General features: G+C 41.1%; 1 protein-coding gene across 2 annotated transcripts in view; it reads left to right on the top strand.

Annotated features, from left to right (window-relative positions):
- The window catches only part of PDE8B (phosphodiesterase 8B), a 900,595-nt gene that overhangs the window by 571,916 nt on the left and 313,109 nt on the right, over positions 1 to 15,570 (top strand). For both annotated transcript variants that reach the window (XM_069223470.1, XM_069223477.1), the window contains 2 exons: positions 7,458 to 7,546; positions 13,246 to 13,303. In XM_069223470.1, the coding sequence (XP_069079571.1) occupies positions 7,458 to 7,546; positions 13,246 to 13,303 (147 nt within the window). The remainder of the gene's footprint in view (positions 1 to 7,457; positions 7,547 to 13,245; positions 13,304 to 15,570) is intronic.

The following is a 15,570-nucleotide window of genomic DNA, read 5'->3' as shown; positions in this document are numbered from 1 at the left end:
CTAGTTAGATTTAAGTTAAAGGGTGATAAGCCTCTAACCTCTCTCCTAGTGCTATAATGCCAGCCATGTTTTCACAGTGTGAAACAAAAGCTGTAGAATTCCAGTTGTTACCTGTTACAGTAACATATCAATTCCCTATTTGTTTGGCTTTGTATTTTTTACTTCAACCTTCAAAACCTCTTTTTTAGTTCTGAAGAGGGCAATTTTTTAACCACAGGCGTAGTATTAACCTTTACAAAATGTATTTTTAACTAATTTGTGCACTTTCTCATTATATACTCTTTAATAACTCTCTTTTGTTTAAAAATATCTTATAATGTTTTTGACTGTTATAGGAATGATACATTTGCACATTTCCGAAAAGTAATTTAGATATGGGTTAATTTCCTGCTTCTGTGTCTCATAATGACTCTTTCCTGTAGTTTTTATTTTATTTTGACTTACCCTAAGATCTGGGAGTGTGGATAAAATCAAAAACATCTATCAAAATCTTTATTCGATCAACGTGTGACCATAAAAGCATCATAAATGAATACAGCATTATACAAACATTCAGTATAAAGTGCATACTTAAAAGAGAATTCCTCACAAAAACACTTGTCCTCTTCCATATAGCTTATTGAATTATAATTTGAAAGAAGGTCCTCACAAGTCATAAAACCAATACAAACATTTTAATAACATTCAATATGAAATATGGGCAATAAAAGAGAATTTCTCATGATAAGGCACTTGCAGTCTAACGTATAGCATGTTGAATGTATGTTTCAGTTGGAAAGCAGATCCTTGCCATTTGATTGGATTGGAAAAATGCTAATGTGGCTCTGCAATACCTAATGTTAGCCTGTATTAAAAAAAGTTAAATGTGCAGCTCCCCCAATGATGCATAATGTTTACAAAAAACATGAAGTGCAATGTGCATTGTGCAGAGCATTCGTTACACAAACACAGGGGTAAATTGATGAAATAACTCCCCTGCACAGGGCAGACCATGAAAACATTTACAATGTTCAGTTTTAACCTTAGTAGCAGAAATCTATGACGCAAATTATTCACCCTAGTTAAATATGAGTCAATACCTTTACTAGTGCGGATAGCAGAGTATGCCTGAATAGTGAATAGTGGGCTTCTCAGCTACTGACTGCAGTTTCTTGTCATTACATTTGTCAAACAAAATGTAGAATTCAGTGCATTCACGAAATTGGGCTCGAAGGATTCCAGGGCCTTGAATAGATCAAACAAATCCAAGCTAACAAAAGTATCGTGGATGTACCTCATCCAGGGGATTTTCAGACAAAGGTCTAACTTTAGGCAGTCCATGAGAATCTCGCTGCTAAAAGAGGTTTGGGTCTCTGTCCAAATTTTTAACCATAGAAGGAGTGGCTGCATCGTCACGGTGTTGTTAATGAGCCCTAATCCAATTTCAGAGTGGCAAATGAAGGAGCAGGTGGATTTTGGGACAGCCAATGGCCTCCTAATGAAGCCGTTCTCAGCTCTGTCCAACACAATTTGGGCACTGTGGCCCCTAACACCCAGCGGTTATACAGCGCTTTGCTTTGTATATGGAGATGACCTCTTTGATGGGTTTCTTTCCTATTCTGGAAGCAAAACTGAAAACCGCCTCTGTAGTTTTTACAAGAGCAGCAACCCTCATCAACTCTTCAATGGACCCCACATGAGTTTCACATTGGTATCCCCAAATAAGAAAACTAGGGCACAGTGCTGACTTTACTGCTGTTAACTCTGAAGGCTGCATTTTCCTTTTTGCCAGATCCAATATGATATGATATGAGTTTTCCCTGGTTGACCATAAGATCCAAGCTGCCATGTAAGTGCAGAATCACTGCAGGCCAGTTGCCGTCCTAGCGATTAGAACTGTGTCATTGGCATAACTCAGTGTGGGTACACTTCCCTTGCCTATTTGAGGGCAATCAGCATTGAGGTCCAATAAATGCTCTTCTGACCCATTTCCATGCAAAGAAAAAAGAAAGGGGTCCAGGGCGCAGCCTTGATGGACTCCTCTATCAAGTTTGAAGGGCTCGGTTGTCTAGCCGCCACAACCCCTCCCCAACCCTCCCCCCTTAGATCCATTAAAGCTAGATACAGCCTTCCCTTCTTGACCAAAGTACATTTGTCTATTAGAAGATACAGATTGAAACACTGCTCCTCTGTCCCTAAGTCAGGGCGGAAGTGAAACTGGAGGTCCGATAGCCCATTGTGCTCACTTGCCCAGGTTTATATGAGCTCCAGCAACAATCTGCCCAATATCTTGGCTGTTGAATTAACCAATGAAATGGAGCAATAGCACTGTAGGTTTCCCTTAGAACCTTTTTTAAGGATAGGAATGATGGTTGCATGGGACCAGGCCTTCAGTGGGCCTGTTGTTGATATGCTCTAAAAGTGATTTGTCAAAAGAGGTGCCCACAGCGAGATGTTAGCCTTGAAAAGATCGGCCCGTATCCCATACAGTCTGGGCGTTTTCCCCACTGGACATCTACATAATGCTGCTATTGCCGTGCTTATTTCAATCTCAAAATCAGAGGAAGGGGAGGCAGTGGGCAATGGCAAAGGTTGGGTCTTGACATCCTCGAGTACAAAATGCATCAGCATTTACAGAGGGTAAACCCGCTTCAGGGATATGCAATAAAGATGGGTAAAACGGGCAACTTGGTTTTCCAGGGAAATCACCTTGTCAAGACCAGATTCCTGTACTTCATTAAAAAGCTTTGGAAAGCTTCCTCACTGAAGGTTTTCTTCCTGGCCCAGAAGACCTTTCTATACACAGTGCTACAACTGTGGACCAGCTCCAATTTCCTAGGAATTTGTTTGAGCGCAACTAACAGTTGGTTGTGTGCTTTGGTACAGTTGGTGTCAAACTATTTGGGTTGCTTCCTCCTACTGGGTGTGTGATGAATCATGAGCATATTGCAAGCTGTGTCACATATTCTATCAAATGCGTCTAATTGCTAATTGTTGTCATCTCAATAAATCAAGACGTGGTGGAGAGTTGAGCCTAATAGGATTGGCCTTCGACTGCCTCTTGGCATAAAAACTGTTGCAGACTGATAAGGCCAGATGCCTGTGGTCACTAAGGGGAGAATCTGCCAGTGTATAGTCCACTACCTAGTCTCTTAAGTTCGCTGAAAATAAAATAAAGTCAACTAGGCTATGGTTGTTCATCCCAATGAAGGTGGGGGACATGACTGGATCTGTGATCAAAGAATCAAAAGCAAAAAGATTAAGGGCCCGACTCCGAACTTGGCAGGCACACTGCTAGCCCGCAGTGGTTGAGAACAGGCCCCCAAGCCGGCGGCATCCTGACCACCAAATTCGAGTTGCCCAAGGGCTGATGGTGTGTTGGCGCAGCAGTTGTGGTGACTAGTAACAGCCTGAAGCAAATGCCCGCCATGCTGTGGGGCCGACAGCCTGTCGGGTGCACTGTGTCCTTGCAGTATCCTTAGCAAGTGACACAGTGCACGCTCCCAACCAGTTGGCATTAGGAGGCTGGGAGTGAGCAATAGCTCACATTACAGAAGGGCATAATCACCCTAAGGCCATTGTTGTGGCCCTTTCCCTGCCTTTCCGCTGACCTTCACCCTGCGGTGACCCAGCCAGGTGAAGGTCGGCGGAAAGGCAGGTCCTGATCAGTCCAATGGCTGGTGTTGCAGTCTCGTCTCCATTGACAGCTTCCACTGCCACTGCTGCTGCAGCAGTAGCAGTGATGTTGAAAACTCTACGATGGAACAGTGCCCACCAAGTTCGGAATTGGGCCCACAGTCCATCGCCAAACAGGCTGCGGGTAAAATGGGAAATGGAAACTCCAGCTTTATCCACCACACTGCAGGACTTAGTTAGAGATAATAGGCAGTGCTTCGAATTAAAATCACCCATAAACACAATTACATAGCGACCCCCTATATTACTTAGACAGCTGTCAATATGCTCGTTCAGTGATCTTGCCATTTTAACATTAATTGAATCAAAGATATTGTTATAGATATTTATCTGTAACAACTGCTTGGTAAAACACTGTAGCGAGATAAGTTGGTGGTGGGTGAAACACAGGCTTGTCCATGTACCTTGGACCGGTAGCACATGGGAAATAAAAGTAATAAGGCCACCCTTCACCCTGCCCATAGAGCCTGGCATCGCCGGAGTGAAATAGGTAGAAAAGCCATCAAAGATAACAGTGTCTGTTAGCCAGGTCTCCGGTAAACAGAGAACTATAAATTTACACCGAACTAAATTGTTCAGCTTGTTTGCCAAGCAGAAGGCTATCCATATCAGTTTATCTGGATCATAGTCAGAACCATTGCGCAGAGTGTGGCAATTGCTAGTGGAGGGAGAATTTGTTGGAGCGACACCGAACCCTACTGCCCCACAGGCCTCCATTTGGGCAGGATTGACTCGGGGTGGTGACTTTGGCGGAAAGTCTATCCAGCTGGTCCAAGTGAGAAATGGGCAAGAACCTTTTAGAAACAATAGCACGATAAGGGGAGTTCATAGGAACTGGTGCTATTCTACCTGTTGGCCTGTGGAAAAAGCCTAGCGGAAGTGCTTCAACTGACAGTGAAGTGGAGTCGATGAAGCCTGGTCAATATATCCTTGGTCACCATTCTGTTTTCTAGAGTTCCCTACCCATGAAACCCTCCAGACTATGATGATCTGTCTGTGGAATAGCGCTGGATGCCCCAGCCTTCCATTGACCCAATGCAACACCTTGTTCACCAATTAATGTTGATTCTCCTTTATATCATGCTTCGGGGGGGCACCTTTCAGGCTCAGGAAGAAGAGGGTGGCATGGGGGTAGTTTTAATGTGGAAAGCTTTGAAGACACAGGCTTGTTGGGACAATGAGACGTATTGGGCGTTAAACCGCAGTATTCATTGGTTTGCTCTGTGCCCCACCTTTTGCGAGTCTACCCTATGAGGTGAGCCCCTTTGCCAAGAATTCATGCTTGGTTCCTCTAGTCGGGTCACCACACCCAGTGCCAGTTTTAGCCGTTTTTTTCTGTTCATATGACGTGGCCAGTGTTACTGAAATGTGGGCTGGGGGAGCACCCAAAACAAGGAGGGAGTAAATCTGCTGAGAGCAATTCCTTAGGAGCAAGATTCATGTTTGTCAGTGCTTCGTTGTTTTGGTTGAGACAGACCAGAATTGGCCTTTAAGCATCTGTGATAGATGTTAGCACACACTTACTGATGTCCCCAACTAATTCAGAAGTTGTCTCCCCTGCTTTACTTGTGCTGGCGCTATTAGGCCCCAGTCTGGGGTATAGCGAAGGCATCATGGGTCCAGGACACCGTCTCTTGGGTTCGGCTCCCCCTTCGACTCTCTTTCTCTTCCCCCCTCATCTTCACTTTTCCCTTGCTAACAGCTGTTTGAGCTTGTGGTTGTATCCCCTCTGTGTGACCAAAAGGCTCAGTAGGTACTTTGGCATCAGACCCACTAGAGCCAGTCGAAGTGTTCAAAGCACAAAGGGCCTCATTCTGACTTTGGCGGGCGGCGGAGGCCGCCCGCCAAAGTACCGCCGTCAGAATACAGCTGCGCGGTCAAAAGACCGCCGCGGTAATTCTAAGTTTCCCGCTGGGCTGGCGGGCGACCCCAGGAGGCCGCCCGCCAGCCCAGCGGGAAACCCCCTTCCACAAGGATGCCGTCTCCGAATGGAGCCGGCGGAGTGGTAAGGGTGCGACGGGTGCAGTTGCACCCGTCGCGATTTTCAGTGTCTGCTATGCAGACACTGAAAATCTTGGTGGGGCCCTGTTAGGGGGCCCCTGCAGTGCCCATGCCATTGGCATGGGCACTGCAGGGGCCCCCAGGGGCCTCACGACACCCGTTACCGCCAACCAGGTTCTGGCGGTCAAAACCGCCATAACCAGGCTGGCGGTAAGGGGGTCGGAATCCCCATGGCAGCGCTGCCTGCAGCGCCGCCATGGAGGATTCCTCAGGTCAGGGGAAAACCGGCGGGAAACCGCTGGTTTCCCTTTTCTGACCGCGGCTTTACCGCCGCGGTCAGAATAGGCCTGGATGCACCGCCAGCCTGTTGGCGGTGCATCCGCGGTCCCCGGCCCTGGCGGTCCATGACCGCCAGGGTCGTAATGACCCCCAAAGTCTCTTGTCTAGTGTGATTACGTCAAAGCCCTCATCAGCCGTGAATACATCACATGATGACCGCAATTTGTGTGAAGCTGGGGGGGGAGACAGAGACAGACGCTGATTCGCTAGACCAATCTCCTTACTGATAACTCCCACTGCCCGCTGCAGAAAACCATCCAAGTAAGTGTCAGGCATTGACGCTGGGGGAATGGCTTCTGTTTCCCCATGGCAAAGAGCTGGGAATCCCTCAATAATAAGCCCCTAAATACAAAAGGTCAAAACATCAGTACCTTTTAAATTAAAGAGGAGTGGCCCTTCCCAGCCTCTTCCACTCGATGGCAGGTGAAGCTGGGCCCTTTGTGGCCCGGTCTTCACCTGGGTGCACGCCTGGTAGTGTTCTTTATGCGTCCTGCACTGCGGGATCGGGTCTGCATTAAAGAGTGTGCTGAAAGTCCTTAGCCCTTGCCTCTGCCTTCGGTGTAGGCTGGGGGAAGTAGTCCTACCCCAGCATCAGGAATGGAGACTGGCAAGTGTGGGTCAATGCAGTCAGGGAACCGCTGAAACCAGTGAGGACCGCGTTGCCGTACATGGCCTACTCTAAAGAGCATGCTGGAAGTCGTTAGACCCCACCTTTGCCCTCATTGTAGGCAGGGGGATGTAGTCCTACCCCAGCATCGGGGATGGGGATACTGGCAAGTGCAAGTGAGTCCTGGCAGCTGCTGAAACCAGTGAGACCCGCGCTGTAGGATGCGGCCTGCGCTAAAGAGCTTGCTGGAAGTCCTTAGGCCTCTCTTTACCCTCAGAGTAGGCTGAAACTTAGTCCGACCCAGCATCAGTAATGGAGGCTGGCAAGAGCAGGTGAGTGCGGGCAGGGAACTGTTGAAACCAGTAAGGCCAGTGAGGATACAATCTTAAAATCTTATCAGATTTTTTTTTTTCATCCATAAATCTGATCTGGGTTCTGTTTGTTCATATCGATTTTTACTTTCTCAATACTAATTGAGCAGGTATTGCATTTAGATAATAAATAGCACAGTTGCTGCAGGTGAAATGTGGCCATGTAACCTGGTATTTTCCTAGTATTATTCTATGTTGTTCTATCCTACCTTTTGCTTTCTATCTTGTTTTACCTTTTTTCTAACCAAGCTGAATGGCCTAGGATACATTTATTACCTAAATTCAAATTTGATAAATTTATGTTGTAATACTCTATTTAGTGTGGAAATACATGAATATTAATACATTCACTGTTCTGTCTGTTGAGCTGAAAGATGACTGCAGTGTTGATCTAAAATGAATTGACTAGTCCATGGAATCATTGACCAAACAAATTCTAATGGCATTTTACGGTATCTTTTAAGGATTGGCAAGGGATTTACTATGCAAGGCGAAAAGCGGGAGACAGCATACAGCAAAATGTAAAGATAACACCTGTGATTGGCCAAGGAGGGTGAGTACTGAAACAAAAGTGATTTCAAGTCAGATAGCCACATTAGCTACAACATAGAAAAATAATATATTAAACTGTCCATTTGGATGTGTTACTTACACTGTCAATTAAACAATATAGGCTAAAGCACCTCTACTTTTGCTTCAGTGCCTAATATTTAAAAAATAAAAAGTATTTACATGAAAGCTTCTTACCACATCGTTTTAAGCATTAGTAAAAGCTTTAGGAGTACTAGATGAAAAAGGTTTTTCTCAAATCATGAAATAATATTGTATATCAAATATCATAATAAAAAACGGAATAATTAAAATAATGGCAGCAAAAACATAGCATGCATCTTTAGATCATGATACAACTCATCCTAATTAACAGATAGCCACTGTCAGTATTTGTTTAGAAATGCTTGAACCACTCTGGCACAATAAAGCAAATATTGCCAATCCAATGATTCTCCAATAAGCCTACTAGGAATAGGTCTGCACAGAGTTGAGGCAATTTATGTACACCCATAATAAAAAGTTTATTTTTAAAACTTCGCCAACTTCATTCCTATCACAACATTGGAGAGGTTTAAAATAAAGTCAGTCGATGAATCCCGCACAAAGTACTTTTTACAGGAAGCATATTCTGCAACTTCACCTTTAAACAAGAGAATTTTCTTCCTAGAAGTAAATTTGTTTTAAAATACCTTTTTTTGCAGGAATTATCACCAGGGAAAAAACTCAGCAAACTTCTCAATTTTTATAACATCACAAAACTGCAACTTCTCAATTGCAAATAAAATGCTGAGACGATTACTTTGGACTGAACCATCTGTAACTCAGACTCGCTGGAGCTATTGAAAAATAGCCATCTTTTGAAAATCTCCCTGTAGGCTTGGCATTTAAATTGCATATTTTCTCAACAAATTTGTCCATATGTATGATAGTCAAAGTAATCACAACTTGCAAGTAAAGTCTTCTAAAATGAGTAGGACTGAACACTATTCAAGCAGTCAAATTCATATTTTATAAAGGGTAAATAGGAGAACTAACTTAAGAAGTGCTTTGATATATTAGATGTAATTATGCAACAAGGCTCCTGTTATTTGTTGCTTTCTGTGACATTGAGACTAATCTAAAAACAAAAAGGGGCATGAGAGAGATGGTTGCTCTGGCACCTAACATCTATAGCATCAATTTAAATTTTTTAGAACTGTTTCCAATATGCAATGGAGGGTAGAATACCGGTTTGTCTTGTGGTAAATGGGCGTTGCTACAGTTGCTTGCTGATAGTTCGTATCAAATATCTGCATAGGAAATTGTGTGTGATTGTTTGTGCAGAGAGAATTGTTTTCAATTCATCATAAGTTCAAGAACACCAGGAACTTGACTAGTATAGCATACGAGCATGATTCTGTATCCCAATATCACTACAAAACAGTACTTCACTCTTTATGGCTGTTTTTTAAAAGTTTTTAAGGGATAGATTTCTCTGGGTGGATCTTATGGGAAAGCCATGATGAGTATGAGCATGAAAATAGCTACTAAGAAATATGTGAAAAAAATACACCATGCAACCAATTCAATATTTTTTTTAATTTCTGCATATGCTTAATGAATATTTCTGTTTTTCAGTTACTATAAAATATTAGCAAACCAACAGTGAAAAAAGGCACCCAAAGGTTTGGGGATTTCATTGGAATCTGATGTAAGTCTGTGCCGCACACCAGAATCAATACTATAAAAGAGTTCTTAAAATTACATTTTCAAATGTAAATATTGTAGAAGTTGTGTGCAAAAACTCACAGGAGCACATAAATTTACCAAAGGGCAACAACATTCTCTTTAGGTGCACATTACCTTAAGTGATTGAGCGCAGATAGTGATGTGGAGCAAACTATGCATAAATTAATCTGTGGGCTCTTAGGATAGCTAAAGACACATCGCCCTTGCAATCCATCTGGCACCAGTAATTATACTTCATATGAATATAAGTTAAAAGTACCCACGAAAAATGTATAAACTCTGAGGGTAAACATTTTACTTATTGCAATGAAAAATACAACTTTTTGCATACTTGATTCCTAGTAATAAAATTATTGCTGTAAACACTTTTTATGACTCATTAATACCTAAACATGAATCTATTTTAAATAGCAATATAGATTATTTTATCAAAATACAACTGTGTTTTATTGATCGTTTTCCCATTTGCAGTACATTTAGAGTTCATAATTCTTCACTACATTGAGCTGCTTAACAATAATGTGCCAGTTTGCCAGGCATTTTCTTAACCTCCACATTTATACAGACTGGGAAAGATGTGCTGCATGTGCACAAACTGAATTGCACTGGTTTATCTGAGGCACACAATGTCTTTTTGTGGAAGTGAGGTGTGAGGTGGTCATATGTCAGTCATATGTTGCTTCGCTCTTCACAGAGGTACTTTCAGGAATTTCTACTCACCCATAGCTCCCTGAACTAACACAACGTTCGTAAAATGCAAAGCACAATACACTTCTCATGGGCATTGTACACAATTACATTTTTTGCAAAAGCTGTACATTTTTTCCAAGGCTATCCTTTTTCAGAATGACTCTTGGGAGCTAGTGTACTCACAAGCAGAGGGGCACACCCAACACTAAAGAGTTATGATAGACAGCATAACACTAGTCCTGCCAACCAGCTCTCTTCTTGCATCAGGCTCTCTGCTGTGAAAGGTACATTTGTGATTAGTGAAATAATTCTCCTAAATGTGAATGCAAAAATTCATGCATCCCGTTCAATTGCTTCAAAAATCTCCTTTTATGCATTTTCATTTCTTATTTCTAAAATTATTACAAAGATGTGACATCACACCATTCCAACCTAATATTTTCTTTTTCAAAGTATTTTTTTTGAAAGAACCAAGACACCATCAAGAGCATAGTGTGCTTGAGCAAGGTGATGAAAATTATTCTCATCCAAAATCAACTCTGTTCTCACAGTGCTGAATGGTAGGTAGACATGCAACTCTTGCTAGTTGCCCATATTACACACTAAAATAGCCCTTATAGGATTAGTTGAAAAGGTGACATGAAGTATTAACTGACTGTTAGAGATTGTCAACTCACAACAATATCCAGTCAATGTAATTTTCACATTTTAAAGTTCGTATAGGCACTCCCAACAGTTTATATCTTGGACTGAACACTGAAATTGGTAAACATGGTTTTAAATGTATCCACTATTGTAGGTAAATTAATGTGATCCACAAACAATGCATTGCTGTTTTACACCATCAGTAAGCAGTAAACGCACCCGAGGAACTGTAGCCCTAATATTGTTATATTGTTGGTAGTACAGGAGGAAAGCTAATTGGTTATAAAGATGGATTCTAATAGATAATTATGAAGCAACACTTTTTTAGTTTCCAAAGGATCAGGGACACTTTGGGATTGTCTTTATTTTTGCTAATGTAGTAGCTCACAACAGATACCAGTTCCTAAAACCCATTTTGTATCCTTCTTCATTGGAAATTTTACTTTCAAGAAATTTGAAATACTGATGTTCTGAAAAGAGAATGGATGTCTCGTCTCACAATTAGTTAAACTTTCAGTGCCAAAGACGTGGTAACTCCTCTTTCGGTAAGGTTGCATCGGATGTCCTACTAAGAAAGCATTTTCTGCATCAAAAAATAAATAAACTTCGGGAAAAAATGTAATTAACTTTTGCTCAATCCTGTAAAGTTTATCAGTGTGAGCTAAAGGTTTTACAGTGGCTAAATGTGATTTATATGGTAATTACAGACATCACAGGACTATGTTCCGTACTACAAAAATATTAGTTGGCTTGAAATTAATACTTTCTAAATTGCTTATGTTCAAACTTCTAGTGCTTTTCATATGGACTTCAAAGTTACCACATCTATAGTTCATAACCATCACAGAAAACATGAATGTTCCTCCCAGAGGAAAGAAAAAGGAAAGAAAACACCTTAGTTTGCCAAAACAGTTTTGGATTCAGATATTCAAGGGTACGGTTACTTCAGAGTTTGCAGTAAAAAAAGTAACCAAATGTGTAAGTACTCCTGCATACAGAATCATAGCAGGTGAACCCTTGTACATACACAGGGTTGACAGAAACGTTTTGTTTTAAACCAGGTATTAAAAATAATTTTCACCGCACATAAAATATTTGTCCCTTACCTCTACATCCCACTTAATTTTGGGCGCATTGGAAAGAATGCCTAAAGGCAGATGTGGCCACAGTTTGGGCTCCTGTCAGTCTTTGCATGAGTTCTAATACTGCATTCACATTTGAATATGTAAACATTAAGAATTCTTTTGTTGATTTTTGTGTGCATGCATTGAGTGAACTGTAATAATACACCCAAATATATCAGATGTTGCATTCCTCATTTCACTGATTGACAGGCTCATAAAACTCATACAGTATGAGATGAAAGTAGATGTGAAGTTTTTGCAACAAAGATATGGTGCAAAAGACCATTTTGCTTATGTTTCAATATATTTCAGATTGTTTTTTAAGTAGGATGTTTAGACTATAGTGTCAATTGTGGTATTTATTTCTGTTCAACTGTCTCAATTTCGTCTTCTATGGTGAACTAAAAGAGTGAAAACAAGCACGTTCATTCAGGGCTGAAGACAAACAAGTAAAAAAACACTAGTTCACCCCTAGCTGTAAAGAACCGAAAGGAGCTAATTTAGCAAATATCACTTTTCCTTATTGAAGGTGTATTTTAAAGTAACATTACTTTATAGTTTTCTGGGCTTGCTCATTACTAATAGTGTGGATGTCATAGCTGTTTAAAAATATGGGAAGGATTGAAAGACACGCCTGGAGTGTAAGTGAATTAGATGTATGGCCCTCACTGCAACTCTAAAAAGATGTCAAACATCTGCTCAATCCATATAAAGTTCCTTCATACACTCTGCTATGCTGCTCACACATTGCCTCTCATTCCACTGAGGGACTTTTGTGTCACACTGCAGAGGAAAGATTGGGTCTAGTAAACAAAATATACCATAAATCTTCACCTGTAGAAATGCCTGTGTTTGTGGAAGATTTAGGATTTTTGTTGACTTCTCAAAAATCCTTAGTGTTTTATTGTAACTTACTCATATGCTTAAACATCTCCACATGTGGACATGTGCATGGCGTATATTTATACATGCTTAAAAGGTTAGCAAAAGTGCACTTGCACATGCTAACCTAAAAGAAATCCCCAGAGGCAAAATATTTTCCCCATTGAAAAAAACCCTCTCCCCTATTTCACTATGAAATCTGGGTTTCTTGGTCTACTCTTCACCCTGAATATAGATTTACAACTTCCCCCCTTTAAGGAGTACATTTCTGATTGTATCAAGTCTGGATATATGTTTTGAAACAAAAATTGTCAATACTTTTGTAAACAGTTTTTTCACTTATTTTGTAACTCATTCCCACTCTGAAACACCTGCTTCCAATCCCTCAAATAAGATATTATTAAATGTAATGTGCCTCCAAAATTGGTATGTCACTCAAAAAATGTATAAGTGTCAGTCCATGTCAGACGATCCAATGACTGTGAATCAGGTACCTTGCCTTTTTTGTAATAGTGCAATAATATTTAGTGAGGCATATAGTCATCATAGATATTGATTTATTACTTTGCCATTTTGAAAATATAACCTTTGTCTGTTTTATGTTATAACATTTGATTATTTGTGTTACTAGGAAAATTAGACATTTTGTGTCCATGAAAAGGCTGTGTCAAAATGACAACAATAAACAGGTACTGTGTTTATTTTCAAGTACATTTATCCCAGTATGTTATCTTCCTTTTTAACCAGTGCAATTCTAGCAGACATCTTTTTATAAACCAGATTTCTTTAAAACATTTAGGTTTTCAATTGTTGTATTACAAGTATGTATTTTACCTCACATTTGTTAGGCTTCCACAATTGAATGAATTTCCCCATTGTACATTTTTAGGTAGACTACTTCATAAAGAGGCAAATTAAATTATTTTAGCACTATCAATTTAACATCATGTTAGCTGTAAAACAATGATTGGAATTTTGTTTGACATAATAAAATAATAACTCTATGTATCAATGTGATATGTGAGATATTGTAACAATAACAGGATCATTTCGACCTAAGGTGCAAAATCAAACATAGAATCACCACGATGCAAATATTATTTGTGATGGGCATTAGGTCTGTTTTGGTATCTGAATTAAAGCCTGATTTTTTAAAAATGGGGAATAAGTAAAAATTCTATAGATCACTAATTCAAATCATGAAAAAGTGCATAGTCATTCACAATGAAAGTCTAGATAACAAAAATCGTAGCATGAAGTTTAAAACTATTAGAAGTGAAAATGTTATTAAATACAATCTATCTTGCTCTGAAGAACAAGGAGATAACAGAGTTTTCAAATAGACAGAGGGAATCATATAATAAAATTATTCATAATTAAACATAAAACAAAATGTTTGAGACTCTTGGTATATTACATTAATCAGGTCACTCATTCTGCTCCTTCTAATGTAGACTAAGTATAATAAAATCCATTAAATGTTACAACTTGCCTAAAAAATGCAGTCGTTGCTACAACAGCCTCCTTACACATCTACATTCCATAGTTGTTAGTGACTTAGACGTATGGCACAGGTCTAATAACTTGATACACAGTCCTAGAGCAATCAAGTCTGTCCGCAATTGCCATGGTACAATGTGAATGCAGAAAATAATTAAAGTTTTAACTTAAGGAGTAGCCCAGAGCAGGAGCACTTTATATGAGAGTTGTCAATCACCATCAATTCTGTTAAATGCTTTAATAAACCAAATTATTGAAAGCACCTTTAACAGGGCAGTTCAAATTATATTTAGGGGGTCATTCTGACCCTGGCGGTCATGGACCGCCAGGGCCAATGACCGCGGGAGCACCGCCAACAGGCTGGCGGTGCTCCCATAGGCATTCTGACCGCGGCGGTACAGCCACGGTCAGAAACGGGAAACCGGCGGTGTCCCGCCGGTTTCCCGCTGCCCAAGGGAATCCTCCATGGCGGCGCTGCAAGCAGCGCCGCCATGGGGATTCCGACCCCCTTACCGCCAGCCTGGTTCTGGCGGTTTTGACCGCCAGAACCTGGCTGGCGGTAATGGGTGTCGTGGGGCCCCCTAACAGGGCCCCACCAAGATTTTCAGTGTCTGCCAAGCAGACACTGAAAATCGCGACGGGTGCAACTGCACCCATCGCACCCCTTCCACTCCGCCGGCTCCATTCGGAGCCGGCATCCTCATTGAAGGGGGTTTCCCGCTGGGCTGGCGGGCGGCCTTCTGGCGGTCGCCCGCCAGCCCAGCGGGAAACTCAGAATTACCGCGGCGGTCTTTTGACTGCGCAGCGGTATTCTGCCGGCGGGACTTTGGCGGGCGGCCTCCGCCGCCCGTCAAAGTCAGAATGACCCCCTTAGTGTTTTTTGTGACTTCTTCATTTATCTAATGGTGGCTGACTTAGAATCTTGTGGAAACATTACCCAAAATGTGCTTGATAATATTCAAAATATTTCACTGTTTCTGAAGGTGAAATCAAGTATGTTTTTTAATTAGAGGTATATACGAATATAATGAAGGTATACAGTAACATACCTTTTTTTAATATTCAGCAAACCAGGCAGAATATAAACGCTCACCTTAGTTAGAGTAATTCCTTAAAACACAAAATCAGCCTACATAATTTACTAAGCCTATTCACCTTCTTGATTCTTCATGTACGATATTCAAGGCCACTGGAATTGTGCAGACACAGCGATTTTTGCATAAGTATATATTTACCACATTTGCACATAATCTGCATATATTAACAAACAAAAGTGTTTTCAACTCAAACGGTTCAAAAGTTGCCAAAAAAGCAGTGACAGATGTTGCTGCGCAGTGGAAGGTGCTTTGCAAAGGTCGACTGGTCATCTTTTTGTTGCTTATTGGTATATTTGGGTGTTAAACTGTTAGAGGTGCAACCAATGCCTAGACAGTGTTAACACGTTTAAAAACACCAA

The sequence above is a fragment of the Pleurodeles waltl genome, chromosome 1_1 (genome assembly GCF_031143425.1).
Source record: "Pleurodeles waltl isolate 20211129_DDA chromosome 1_1, aPleWal1.hap1.20221129, whole genome shotgun sequence".
NCBI classification, from domain to species: domain Eukaryota; kingdom Metazoa; phylum Chordata; class Amphibia; order Caudata; family Salamandridae; genus Pleurodeles; species Pleurodeles waltl.
Note: the sequence above shows the minus strand (reverse complement) of the source record. Positions and strands in the feature narration are given on the sequence as shown.